The sequence below is a fragment of the Orycteropus afer genome, unplaced genomic scaffold, assembly GCF_000298275.1.
Source record: "Orycteropus afer afer isolate SDZICR_OR568_19922 unplaced genomic scaffold, OryAfe1.0 scaffold00368, whole genome shotgun sequence".
Lineage (NCBI taxonomy): Eukaryota > Metazoa > Chordata > Mammalia > Tubulidentata > Orycteropodidae > Orycteropus > Orycteropus afer.
In genome coordinates, this window is record NW_006921955.1 from 1875272 (window position 1) to 1889914 (window position 14643).

The window sequence follows — 14643 nt, forward strand, 5'->3', positions numbered from 1 at the left end:
GAAAAACAATCACATATAATATGATCCAACATTTGCTTTAAAATAATATGTGTGTGCACATGTGCACATTAGAATATAAACAGAAAAAGTCTGTAAGAATACTTATCAATCCTAGCAGTGGTTCTTCTTCAGTGGTGCAATTTTGGAGACACAGGTGTTCAAGTTTTATGTCATACGTGTTAGTATTTTATTAGTTTAAAAAACCTAAAATATGTTTCTTTAAAACATAAAGACAGATGCTTACAAAAACAAAAACTCTGAGGTGTCCACTTGTTGACTAAAAATATGCTGACAGTAAGAAATATTTATATTTGCTTTACAATATTTTTTTAGACTAGTATTTCTTTTCATTATAATCTCTTTTCAAGTAGTTTGATTGAGCCTGTATACCAGGATATAAAATACAATCAAATAAAATGTACTTTTGTAAACTTAGAGACAAGAGGAGAGAGGGCTCAAAGCCTGCCTTTTGAGTGTTCCTCTCACTAGGTCCGCTACAGAGATGTATCCTCTAGACCCACTGTCAAATGAAGGTCTGATCAGGACTTTCCCATATGTTCTCAGTGCTCATGAAGTAGAGGATTTGGCTCCTTCCTCCTCAGAGCCTTGGCAACTCATTCCTCAGAAGAGTTACCTCCTCAGGGAGGCCTTCCTGGACACAATTCAGGAAAGGACCCTGAACAGGCTGCACATCTCTGAGCACAATGCTCCACTACAGCAATGCAGACAGCCAGAACTTTGAGGGGGGGAGCTTCTTCAAAGTCTCATTCTCAGAAATATTAACATTATTCTACCTGTCTGGCATTTCCCTGGAAGACCTCATTTGGGGGGGGGGGGCGGTTAGCCATACACTCTGCTCACCACCACATGCATCATCCAGCTCAGTGGGGCCTCAATGAACAGCTGATGAATTAATTAGTATCCTGTTTTATAGGCAGTATTTTAATATAAGGGAGTTTCTAATCAACTGTTCGCTCTGAAAGCACCTGGGAAGGGTATGGTGATGACAAGAAACACTCCAAAGCCTTTAGGTAGCCCCACATATATTATCAAGCAGAGGCTGCCATGGTAGAGACAAGCCAGTGGTGGCAGAACAGTACAGGAAGCATCACTTAATTTCCACTTAAACACAATATATTTTTATTTGCATAGGAGGAAGTCTAGAAAGATTTGCAAACTGCCAAATAAGCTAGCTACCTCTGGGAAGGAAAATTGTTTGTTGTAGTTATTATTATTTGTATTAATAAAACAATTTTATCAATACAATTTTGTATTTTATTAATTATACGAGTATGTACTGCTTTTATAATAAAAAAAATGTCAGTGAATGGTGCCAGTGAAAGTCATAATTTTAAAAAAAATAGTTCAAATATACCTTCCTTTCCATAAGAGTCTAGAAAGTTATTACATCAGTGAAGGGGTGACATCAGAGAAAATGATGGAATAAGGACTTCTGAAAATTCTCTTCTCAATAAAAGCAAAAAGAAAACTAGCAAAAATGGTTAGAATTGACATTTTCAGAACTCTGGAAATTAACCAAAGGCTTGCACCTATCTGTAAAGCATCTATTCAAGAAAAACAGACAAACCTAAATAAGAACAGTGAACTTCACCACACTCTAACTCTTCTATTTGCATCTTCTTCTTCTCTCTAGCTCCACAGTAGCCTTGAAAACCAACAGCCTGTGTCACGGTTAAAGACAGTCATCTGAGGGAGAACAGGGTTGGAACTTCTTCAAAGTGTCATTCTCAGAAATATTAGCATTATTCTACCTGTCTGGTATTTCCCTGGAAGACCTCACTTGCAAAATTGCCTTTATTGAGGTAACTGGAAGCTCACCCAGTGCAAAAGGACTTACAGTGAAAGCATCTGTTGAAAAAATCTAGAAAAAATTGTTTAACTTCATGGCTGCTTGAGACAATGGATAACAGCTGGGGCAAACAACAGGCTAACCAAAAAGTTTAAAAGAAAAAGCTGAAGAATGAGATGTTTACATAGAGGTTTTGTAAAGCTCTGACATCCCTGAGAACCTAGAAGACCAAGCACATGGATAAGGCTGTGCACATGCTCAGGAAGATCTGAGAAGGTCCTAAGTTCTCAGCTCCTGCTAACTTTGAAGCTCTGCGCAAGCAGGAAGAAAAGGCTAATGCAGAGCTGTCAACCACTTGGATGAGTGCTGAAGGAAGCCTCAACATGTACACAAAGCCCCTCAACAAAGACTGGGAGAATTATTGGTTCCAAATGTTTAAGGAAATCTGCATAATCATCAGCTGACCATGAAGCTAACCAAACAGAGACTTCAGAGGCTACACAGGACAAAGAATACAGACTTTACAAAATTCATACAGAAAATCCATTAAATAAATAATAAAAACTACAACAAGCAGCAATAACAGATCCTGGAGAAGGAGAGAACCTGATTTCTAGACTTGCCATATTATATTATTTAAAATGTCCAGTTTTTAACAAAAAATTACAAAACAAGCAATAAAACAAGAAAGTATGACCCATACAAGAAAAAAAGCAATGAATAGACTGTCCTGGAGGTTGTTGTTGTTAAGGTGCCATCGAGTCATCTCCGACTCATAGTGACCCTATGCACAGCAGAACAAAACACTGCCCAGTCTGGTGCCAGCCTGACGATCCTTGCTATACCTGAGGCCATCGTTGTAGCCACTGTGTCAAACCATTTTGTTGAGGGTCTTCCCTTTTTCATTGACCCTCCACTTTACCAAGAATGATATCCTTCTCCAGGGAATGGTTCTGACAACATGACCAAAGTAGGTGAGGCAAAGTCTGGTCATTCTTGCCTCCAAGGAGCATTCTGGCTGCACTTCTTCCAGGACAGATCTGTTAGTCCTTTTAGCAGACCATGGTACTCCTAGCATTCTTCTCCAACAATCAAAACAACAATTCGAAAGCATCAACTCTTCTTCAGTCTTTCTTACTCATTGTCCCGCTCTGACATGCATAAGAGGTGACTGAAAATACTATGGCCTGGGTAAGGCACACCTTATTCTTCAAGGAGACATCTTTGCTCTTCATCACTTGAAAGAGGTCTTTTGCAGCAGATCTGTCCAATGCAATACATCATCTGATGTCTTGACTAGTGCTTCCATTAATGCTGACTTGAGAACCAAGTAATATGAAATCCTTGACAATTTCAATCTTTTATCTGTCCACTGTGAAGCTGTTTACTGGACCAGTTACAAGGATTTTTGTCTTCTTCATACAGAGCTGTAATCCATACTGCAAACTGTAGTCTATAATCTTCATCAGTAAGTGCTTCAAGTCATCTTCACTTTCAGCAAGCAAAATTGTGTCATCTGTGTATCACAGGTTGTTAATGAGTCTTCCTCCAATCCTGATGTCAGACTCTTCTTCATATAATACAGATTCTTGAATTACATGCTCAGCATACAAGCTGAACAACTACGGTCAAAGGACAAAACCTTGACACACTACTCCTTGATTTTTAATCATGCAGTATTCCCTTGTTCTGTTCAAATGACAGCCTCCTGATCTATGTACAGGTTCCTCATGAGTACAATCAAGTGTTCCAGAATTCCCATTCTTCTCAATGTTATCCACAATTTGTTATGATCCACACAAGCAAATGCTTTTGCATAGTCAATAAAACATACATAAATATCTTTTTGGTATTCTTTGCTTTCAGCTAAGATCCATCTGATATCCCTCGTTCCACATTCTCTTCTGAAGCCAGCTTGCATTTCTGGAAACTCTCTGTCAATGCTACCGCTCTGTCAATATACTGTTCTTGAATTATCCTCAGTGTGATAGTTGGAGCTGTGTGTCAACTTGGCTGGACCACAATTTTGTGTGGTTTAAGCAATTGTGATGTGGTTATTCCCATGATGGGATCATATGAATGTGTTTTGAGCAGCCAATCCATTGAAAGGGAGTTTCCTTAGGGGTGTGGCCTGCTTCCAGTATATTTATGGACATCCTGGGAAAAGAGACACTCTGTGTGGATCGGGATTCAGTTGTGCTGCCAATAACTGTCCATGAGCAAATAATCCACCACTCGGTCTGGAGATCCTGGGTTCATCATTCGTTAGAGTCAACAGCCAGTATCCTGCCTGCCAATCTTAAACTCCTCAGCCCCTGCAGCTGTGAGAGTAGGGAAAAGCCTCCAGCTTGATGTTTGATTCAAGAACTTTGGACTTGCCAGCTTCTACAAGTGTTTGAGCCATTTTCCTAAGATAAATTTCTCTTTCTCTCTCTCTCTCTATAAGCTTTACTGGTTTTGTTTCTCTAGAGAACCCAGTCTAACACATTTGGTACCGAGAGTGGTTCTACAGAGACAAAATCTTAAGGATGGGTTTCCTAAATTGGTTCTCCAATTTGATTAATCTTAAAGACACCAGAGACCCTGCCTCTGTTAGTAAAGAGGGTCCTGCTAATCCGTGCCATGAGGTGGCAACATTAATATGCAAAATAGCACCACCAATAGATCAAGTACTTGTGAGAAGTGAGGCTCTGGGTGATCGCATATTTGATACTTTTCTGCAATTTTGTCAGCATGAGTATAAGGAAGCTGGTTGGTTGGTTGGTCCTTACATTAGACGAAGTGGTGAAATAGTGAGATGAGCTCAGGGCTGCTGAGTCATGGCTTAAGCACTGCATAAAAGACCTCAATGTTTCCAGTTGTGCTCTGAAATAAAGCCTTATTTCTTATAGTAACAGAGCTGATATTGCTGAAAACCAAACCCAGAGTCTTATTTTAAGGGTGGCTGAAGTACAACGCCAGTTAAATTACCAACCCAGAATGGTATCTGAAGTTAAAGTGAGGGCATTCATTGGGAAAAAAATGGGATCCTGAAACCTGGAATAGGGACATATGGGCAGATGGTCAGGAAGACCAGGATCTGGAGCCTGTAAATTCTGTTGAATCCCTCCCATCTGAAGGGATTACTGTAAAACCATTATCCCCTCCACCTCAGTTTGATGGGATTGGCCCAACTGTTCCTGCTGGGTCACTGCCTGAAGCAGAGGCCATGGAAGACATTGCTGAATGTTCTTAGGAACTGCCCCAACTACCCATTTTTGCTGCTAGACCTATAACTAAAGTCCAAGCAAGCCCCAAAAGGTGAAACAGAAAGTGTGACTGAGGAGGCTGTACACTACACCCGAAAAGACCTAGTTGATTTTGCTAACATGTACAGACAGAAATCTGGAGAATATGTGTGGGAATGGCTACTGAAGGTGTGGGATAATGGTGTAAAGAGTATTTCAACAATCAGGTGGATAGGATGACATGTTCAGTGGAAACCAGCCATCCTTTTTCCCCAGCTACTCCTGCCATTGCTCAATGGGCTCATAAAGAAAGTGGCCATGGTGGCAGGGATGAAGGTTATGCACGGGGTCAGTAACAGAGACCAACACTGAGTTCGCAATATGGAACCATTCCTCAGGGTGATCAGCCAGCAACATGGTGGCAGGTTGATTACACTGGACCACTTCCATCATGTAAAGTACAATGTTTTGTTTTTACTGGAAAAGATACTTATTCTGGATATGGATTTGCCTTCCCTGGTCACAATGCTTCTGCCAAAACTACCATCCATGGACTTACAGAATGCCTTATCCACTGTCATGGTATCCCACACAGCATTGCTTCAGATCAAGGGACTCACTTCACAGCAAATGAAGTGCGGCAATGGGCCTATGCTCATGGAATTCACTAGTCTTACCATGTTCCCCTCGTGGCTGGCGGTTCAAACCCATCAGCCACTCCTCGGAAGGAAGGTTGGGCAATCCTACTTCCGTAGTGATACTGCCTCGGAAACCCAAGGAGGGGTCACCATGAGTCAGGGCTGACTCAACGGCATATAACAACAACAACAACCATGTTCCCCATAATCCTGAAGCAGCTGGCTTGACAGAATGACGGAATGACCTTCTGAAAACACAATTACAGTGCCGGCTAGGTGGCAATACTTCGAAGGGTTGGAGCAATGATCTCCAGGAGGCTGCATATGTTCTAAACCAGTGTTCAGTATATGGTTCTGTTTCTCCGATAGCCAGGATTCACGGGTCCAGGAACCAAGGGGTGGAAACGGGAGTGGTGCCACTCACTATTACCCCTAGTGACCCACTCAAAAAATTTTTGCTTCCTGTCCCTGCTACCCCATGCTCTGTAGGTCTGGAGATGTTAGTCCCAAAGGGAGGAACACTCCCACCTGGAGACACAATACTGATTCCACTGAACTGAAAATTAAGAATGCCACCTGGCCATTTTGGCTTCCTCATGCCTCTGAATCAACAGACAAAGAAGGGCATTACTGTACTATCTGGTGTGACAGATGCTGATTACCAAGGGGAAATTGGACTGACATTACATAATGGAGGTAAAGAAGAATATGTCTGGAATACAGGAGATTCTTTAGGACATCTCTTAGTACTACCAAGCCCTGTGATTAAAGTCAATGGAAAATTACAGCAATCTAATTCTGATATGACTGCTAACAGCCCAGACCCTTCAGGAATGAAGGTTTGGGTCACCCCGCCGGCAAACAACCACAACCAGCTGAGGTGCTTGCCGAGGGCAAGGGAAATACAGAACGGGTGGTGGAAGAAGGTAGTTCTGAATATTAGCTACAACCACATGACCAGCTGCAGAAGCGAGGACTGTGATTGTTATATTTCTTCATTGTATATGTGCATCAAGTATTTTTGTTTCCTTCTGTTTTGAACTGTGAAATGTAAAGAAGGTTAATGTGTTTCGGTTGTACATGTGTTAGCGTATCATGTTAAGTGCAAATATGACTTTGTAATTGTCCTTATTTAGAGATTATATATGGTTAAGAAGATGTGTACAACTTCCAAGTTGACAAGGGGTGGACTGTGATCGTTGGAGCTGTGTGTCAACTTGGCTGGACCACAATTCTGTGTGGTTTGAGCTGTTGTGGTGTGGTTGTTTCCATGATGGAATCAGATGACTAAGTTTTGAGCAGCCAATCTGTTGAAAGGGAGTTTCCCTAGGGGTGTGGCCTGCTTCTAGTATATCTGTGGACATCCTGGGAGAGGAGACACTCTTTTGTGGATTGAGATTCTGTTGTGCTGCCTACAACTGTCCTTGAGTGAACAATCTACCATTCAGCCTGGAGATCTTGGATTCGTCATTCATTGGAGTCAACAGACAATGTACTGCCTGCCAGCTCTAAGTTCCTCAGCCCCTGTGGCTGCAAGAGTTGGGAAAAGCCTCCAGCTTGACGTTTGATCCAGAAACTTTGGACTTGCCAGCTTCTATAAGTGTGTGAGCCATTTTCCTAAGATAAATCTCTCTCTCTCTTTCTCTGTGTGTGTGTATACACACACACACACACACACACATATATATATATAAGCTTTACTGGTTTTGTTTCTCTAGTGAACCCAGTATAACACACTTATGTTGTTGAAAAATGGTATTGAAAATGGGTAAGTTATCAGTCTTGCAAAATTCTATCATGTGATCTCCAGCATTACTTCTATCATCAAGGCCATATTTTCCAACTACTGGTAACTTTTCTTTGTTTTCAACTTTTTCATTCCAGTCACCAGTGATAATCAACACATCCTAATTGCATGTTCGGTCAATTTCAGACTGCAGAAGTTGGTAGAAATTTCCTAATCTTTGGTTTTCATGGTTGGTACATAGATTTGAATAGTAGTAGTAGTAACCGGTCTTCCTCGTAGGCGTATGGATATTATTCTATCACTGACAGTGCTGTACTTCAGGACAGATCTTGAAACAGTCTTTGTGATGATGAATGCCACACCATTCTCCTTCGTCATTCCTGGCACAGCAGATCACATGGCTGTCTGATTCAAAATGGCCAAAACCAGGCCATTTCAGCTCACTAATGCCTAGGATAATCTTTACGTGTTCCACTTCATTTTTGACAACTTCCAGTTCTCCTAGATTCATGCTTTGTGTATTCCATGTTCCAATTATTAATGGATGTTTGCATCTGTTTCTACTCATTTTAAGTCATGCCACATCACCCAATGGAGGTTCTGAAAGCTTTACTCTATCCATATCGTTAAGGTCATCTCTACTCTGAGGGGTAGCTCTTCCCCAGTCAAATTTTGAGTGCCTTCCAACCTGATGGGCTCATCTTCCGGCACTGTATCGGACAATGTTTCAGGGCTATTCATAAAGTTTTCCAGTAATACATCGGGCAGCATTTCACTACTATTCATAAGGTTTTCACTGGCCAACTTTTTGAAAAGTGAATGGCCCCTTCCTTCTTCCGAGACTGTCTTAGCCTGGAAGCTCTGCTGAAACCTATCCAACATGGCTAACACTGTTGGCATTTTGCAACACCAGTGACATAGCCTTCAGCCTCAAAGCAACAAAGCCACCACAGGGCGACAAACTGAAAGACAAGTTCATCTTCCTTGGTTGTTCCTAACTCCTCTGGATCTGCCTATCTCGGGCAACAGCGTTTAAAATAGAGCCTGGAGGACTTAACAGAAAAAGACTTTAAATGAACAATTTAAAATACATGTAAAGAGCTAAAGGACACTAGGGCAAATAACTAAAGGAAACCAGGAGAACAATGTCATGACAGAGATGAAGAGATAAAAAGAGGTATCTCAATAAAGAAATTATTGCATTTAGTTGCCATCGAGTTGGCCTGAATTCATGGCAACCTTACATATAACAGAACTAAATACTGCCCAATTTTGTGCCATTTTCATGATTGTTGGTATGTTTGAATCCATTAAGTCAATCCAACTCATTAAAGTTTTCCCTCATTTTCACTGACCTACTTTACCAATCATGATATCCTCTCTAGGGGTTGATCTTTCCTGATGACATGTCCAAAGTGAGACAAAGCCTTGTAATCCTCACTTCTAAGAAATATGCTGGTTGTATTTCTAACATTGCTTTGTTAGTTCTTTGGGCAGTATATTCAATATTCTTTGCCAACACCACAATTTGAATGCATCAAGTCTTCAGGCTTCCCTTTTCATTGTCCAGTTTTCACATGCATATGAAGTGACTGAAAAGACCATAGCTTAGTTCTAGTGCACCTTAGCCATGAAAGTGACATCTTTGCTTTTAAAACATTAAAGAAGTCTTTTGTCACAGATTTGCTCAATACAATACATTACTTGATTTCTTGACTTCTGCTATCATGGACACAGACTTTAAAATTTTTATTGTGATTTGGGTGAAAGTTTACAGAGCAAATTCATTTTCTATACAGTAGTTCACATACATTTTGTCTTATGACATTGACTGCAATTCCCCACAATGTAACTGGCTCTCTTCCCAATTCCTCCCCGTACTTAACCTCTTCTTTGTGTCCTTCCCTCCCATGCACTCCCACCCCCAATGCTGTCTCCTTGTGGACACTGATTAGATTCAAATAGAATGAATTAGGTGATAATTTCAATTTTTTCTCCATTTATCATGATGTTGCTTATCAATCCAGCTGGGAGGATTTTTGTTTCCTCCACTTTCAGGTGTCATCTATACAGAAGGTCATAGTCTTTGACCTTCATCAGTAAGTACTTCAAGTCACCTTCATTTTTCACAAGCATGGCTTGTCATCTGCATATCAATTTGTTAATGAATCTTCCTCCAATCCTGATGCCACATTCTTCTTTACACAGTACAGCTTCTTGCATTATTTCTTCAGCATACTGATTGAATAAGTAAGGTAAAAAGATATGAAAGAAATTAAACAAGCAAGCAAGCAAGATGGGGGAAGACAGATGCCAAATCCCATGAAGATTACTCAAGAGTAGAAGCTCAAAAAGAGACAAGGACCTTACTCCAGAGCGAAAAAAGAAAGAAACCTTCCTGTAGACTCAATACCCTAAATTCAGACTTCCAGTCTCCTCAACTGTGAGAAAATAAATTTTTTTGTTAAAGTCATCCATTTGTCACATTTCTGTTATAGCAGCACTGGATAACTAAGACACCCAGAAGAAAAGTCTGGTGCTCTACATGAAAAAAATCAGCCACTGAAAATTCCATGGAGAACAGTTCTACTATGATACATATGGAGTCACCATTAGTCAGAATTGACTCAACTTTTTTTTTTTTAATCCAGAATATATAAGGAACCCTTATAACTCAACAACAAATAGACAAACAACCTAATTTTAAAATGGGCAAAGAATCTGAATAAACATTTCTCCAAAGAAAATATACAAATGGCCAAAAACACATGAAAATATGGTCATCTCAATTAGTCATTAGGAAAATGCAAATCAAAACAAGAAGATACCATTTGACACCTACTAGGGTGTCTGAAGAACTCCTAGAGTGTTAGAAGCAAAATGCCTAAGGCATTTGACTATAACCCAAAGGTTGGTGGTTCAAACCCACCCACCACTGTACAGAAGAAAAATGTAGTAATCGACTTCCATAAAGATTTACCACCTAGGTAAGGGGCAGTGTGCCCATGAGCATGTAGAGTGTTAGCAGACAATGTTTGTACATGTGTATTTGTATGAGCTGTAAGAATTTCCAGGTGTATGGAGAGAACAATCATGGGAGAAGGAAGGGCTGCTTATGCACAAGGAGACAGCTCAGGGCACAGGAGAGTATGGTCACTGGGAAGAGGTAACTATGAGGAGGAAATGGGAGGGGAGTGGTTGCACTGTGGTAAACTGTGGTCAATGACATGAGACAAAGTATATGTGAACTGCTGTATGGAAAGTGAATTTGCTCTGTAAATCTTCACCCAAATCACAATAAATAAAAAAATAAATAAACAAACAAATAAATAAATAAAAAGAATTTCCAGGTGCATAATAGAGCTGAAAAGAGACAAGGTTGCGGTGGCTTCTTGGCCACAGCCAGCTACCCAGAGGGAGCAAGTAGTTGGACCTGTGGGCTTGGTACTGTGGTTACAGGGGGACATTAAAATCAATTGCCATAACACACTACACAGAAACACTGTTCTACATCCTACTTTGGTGAGTAGTAACTAGGGTCTTAAAAGCTTGCAATCAGTCATCTAAATGCAACAATGGGTCTCTTCTCGTCCACAGCAAAGAAGAATGAAGAAACCCAAAGATGCATGGAAACAATTAGTCCAAGGGGCTGGAAGACCATGCTATCCTAAGCCTATATGACCATGAGAACAGTAGAACTCAATGGTGCCCAGCTACTACTGTCAACCACTCAGAGGTGGATCAGTGCAAGAGATCCTAGAGAGAGTGGGAGAACAGTGTGGTACAAAACTCAAAATCATAAAAAAATATATGAGATTTGTTGGTCTGATAGAGACTGGTGAGACCTCTGAGAGTATGGCCCCTATTCACCCTTCATGTCTGGAACTGAACTCATGCCTATGACTTCCAGCCAAACAACAGACAGACATATGGGGTGAATATTTACATCAGGTAGATACACTCCCTGGAGTGACCAATCATGGGGGAACAGAAGGGTAGTGTTTGCACAGGGAAGACAGCTTGGGTGGCAGGAGTGCACGGGAGGGAAGGACACAGGGAAGAGGTGTGAAGAGGGTTATTACATTGTGGGGAATTGCAGTCAATGTCATGAAACAAAATATGTATGAACTGCTGTATGGAAAATGAATTTGCTCTGTAAACTTTCATCTAAATCATAATAAAAATTGAAAGAAAAAAAATAATATCCCATTGTATTTGAATGTTGAATGTATTTGATTGAATGCTTTTCCATTCATCCATTGATGGACAGTTGGGTTCTTCATACTTCTTGGCTTTTGTGAATAATGCTGCTATAAACATTTGTATGCAGGCTTTTGCCTGGACATTTCATTTCTTTTAGAAGAAAACATAGACATAAATTACTTTCTCTTGTGCATATACCTACAAGTGGGATTGCTAGGTCACATGATAACTCTGTTTTTCATAGTTTGAGAAATTGCCAAACTGTTTTCCAAAGTAGTTGCATATTTATGTTCCCAGCAGCATGGATATTATTTGGCATAAAAATAAATGAAGTGCTGATACATGCCACAACATGGATGAGTCTTGAAAACATTATGTCAGGTGGAAGAAGCCAGTTACTGAAGATCACATATATGATTTCATTTATATGAAATGTCCAGAATGAGCAAATCCACAGACACAAAGAGTAGGCTAGTGATTATCATGGACCATAAGGTGCAGGCAGTGAATGGGTATGAGGTTTCTTTCTGTGGTGATGAAAATTTTCTGGGATTAGATACTGGCAATGTTTATACAACATTATGAAAACACTAAAATCTACTGTGTTGTACATTTTTAGAAGTTAAATTTTATGGACTTGAATCGTACCTCAATTTTTTAAAAAAGATGAACATAAACTACTTGTGAAATAAAAACTAAATAATAAATACCTACACTTTCATTTTTACTCCTCAAGTCCAGTATTCCACCCACTACCCATGCACTCAGACAGAAGCACCTTCACAGAAAGCCTTTCAGGCCAACTACTTTCCACACATACCTTGAGGTGCTGATGCATGCAGTAACGACACACCTTATGCTTCATCTCATGTGTGACATCACTAGAGAAAGGAATAAATCCACATTTTGGCTGCAAAGTAAATAAATAAGGAAGGAAAACTATTTAGGGAATGTTGCATATTACATTTGTCTCCAAAAGTATGTGCTGTATCCCATTTGGGAATGGGTTTTCTTTGTTACTTTAATGAGGCAGTAACAGTGTAGGGTGTGCTCTAGGCCAATCTCTTCTGATATAAAAAAAGAGTTTAAACAAGCAAGCAAGTAAGCAACCAGAGACGGAGGAAGAGAGATGTCAAGCCACATGAAGATCAACCCAGGAGCAGAAGCTAAAAAGGGACAAGGACCTTCTTCCAGAGTTGATAGGCAGAAAATCTTTCGCTAGAGCCAGTGCCTTGAGTTGAGACTTCTGGCCCCCTACACTGTGAGAAAATAAAAGTCTGTTTGTTAAAGTCATCCACTTATTACAGCAGCACTACGAAACTAAGACAGATAGTGTTCAGGATTTTACTCTTTATGAAAATGAGCCATTCATACTCTTCTGAAACTTTTTTCACACAACTTTTGCTTCTGAGATTCATTATGCCGATAAATGAGAATTAAGTACATTTATTGCAGCTGTTTTGTTGCAGAACTTTTTATTGCAACTTCTTCATCCATTTCTCCTGTTGATAGTTTCTATAGGATACATACTGTTGTTTGTTATATGCCGTTGAGTCAGACCCAACTCATAGTGACCGCTCCTTGGGTTTCCAAGGCAGTATCACTACGGAAGTAGATTGCCCCATCTAGGAGGAGGAATTTCCAGGTTGCAGGGAAGCCTCAGTTTTTACTACACATTGCCCAGTTGCTCTCCATGTGGTTTTATTAACAGTCCTACCGAAAGCAAAAGGAAAGCTTGATGCCCTACTTCCTCTTTAGCCTTCGGTATAGTTGGACTTTTAAATGTTTCAGTCTGATGGGCACAGGATATATCTCTCTGATGGACACGAAAGAGAAATGTCTTAATTTTATGTGGTTTTATTTTGCATTTACATGCAGACTTCTCAACTGTGAGAAAATAAATTTCTGTTCGTCAAAGCCATCCACTTGTAATATTTCTGTTCCAGCACACTGGGTAACTAAGACAGAGAAATCATATACCTTTCAAAACGCATACAACAAACTGTTAGATAAAGAAATGCAAACTAGAAGGTTGGCAATGGTTAGGTATAAATGTCCCCCAAAATTTTACTTTTAGCTCCAAGTGGGAACTGATGCTTCCTTCTCTCGTCACATCAGACAAACATTTTTTTTTGCCTCTAGAGAATACATGGGGAGAACTCTCAGTCTGGAGTAAAAAATGTGGTAACTCTACTGCTAGCATAACAAAGGTACAAAATATAGCAGCTTTACATCTCCATGACAGAACTCAACTTGAAATGTTCTAAGGGGTATGATTCTGTCCAGAACTCCCAGCTTCTAGAAGCAGACCACTATTCCCTCTAACTGCAATTCTGCACAGAGTCCCAAGAAGCAGGCCACTGTTACCTCTATCAAGTGATAGGTGAAACTGGAATGTGCCAATCTGATATGCTTCCAGAAGGTCACAGACCTGCCTTTTGAAAGCTATGGTTTTACCATTAAATGCACACTAAGCACTATGCCAAGGGCTGTCTTGGCACTGGAGCATGGAGATATTTATCCTCTGGGTGGGAAGGCAGAATGTTTTTCTTCACCGGAGCATCATCAGTGAGTGCCCAGGGCCAAAGGGTGACTCACAAGTGGGTGCCATGGAGGCGTGGAAAGAAAAAAGCAATAATCTTAGACATCTTGGAGGAGCTCCTGGGGAGACCTGAGCTGCCATTCTCAATACTGGGCAATAAAGAAGTAAAGCAAGGAGGCTTTTGACATTGCCAAATCCTCCCACCCCCCAACTTCACACCCAAGTAGAATGCAATAAATGTCTTTTGTCACCCCAGATTCAGGATTCCTAGCCATGGCAACTAGAACCTGTAAGGGTTAAATAGATTTTAGTGCCTCTGGAGAAATCTCTCCTGAGCAGGACACAAGCAAAGAAACTAAATGCCACCCAGTCTAATGGCCTGACTCACAAACTAAGCTTCTGGAACAAAGCATACAGTGTCACCCACTGGCAAAGGGAACACAGCAGGAAGAAGTCATGCAGTGGAAGAAGGGTTA

At 40.5% G+C, this 14643-nt stretch overlaps 1 protein-coding gene across 1 annotated transcript in view; it reads right to left on the reverse strand.

The window, feature by feature from the left end:
* Positions 1–14643, reverse strand: part of IPPK (inositol-pentakisphosphate 2-kinase) — a 105156-nt gene that overhangs the window by 52385 nt on the left and 38128 nt on the right. The window contains exon 6 of the mRNA XM_007953012.2: positions 12446–12535. Coding sequence (XP_007951203.1) covers positions 12446–12535 — 90 coding nt within the window. The remainder of the gene's footprint in view (positions 1–12445; positions 12536–14643) is intronic.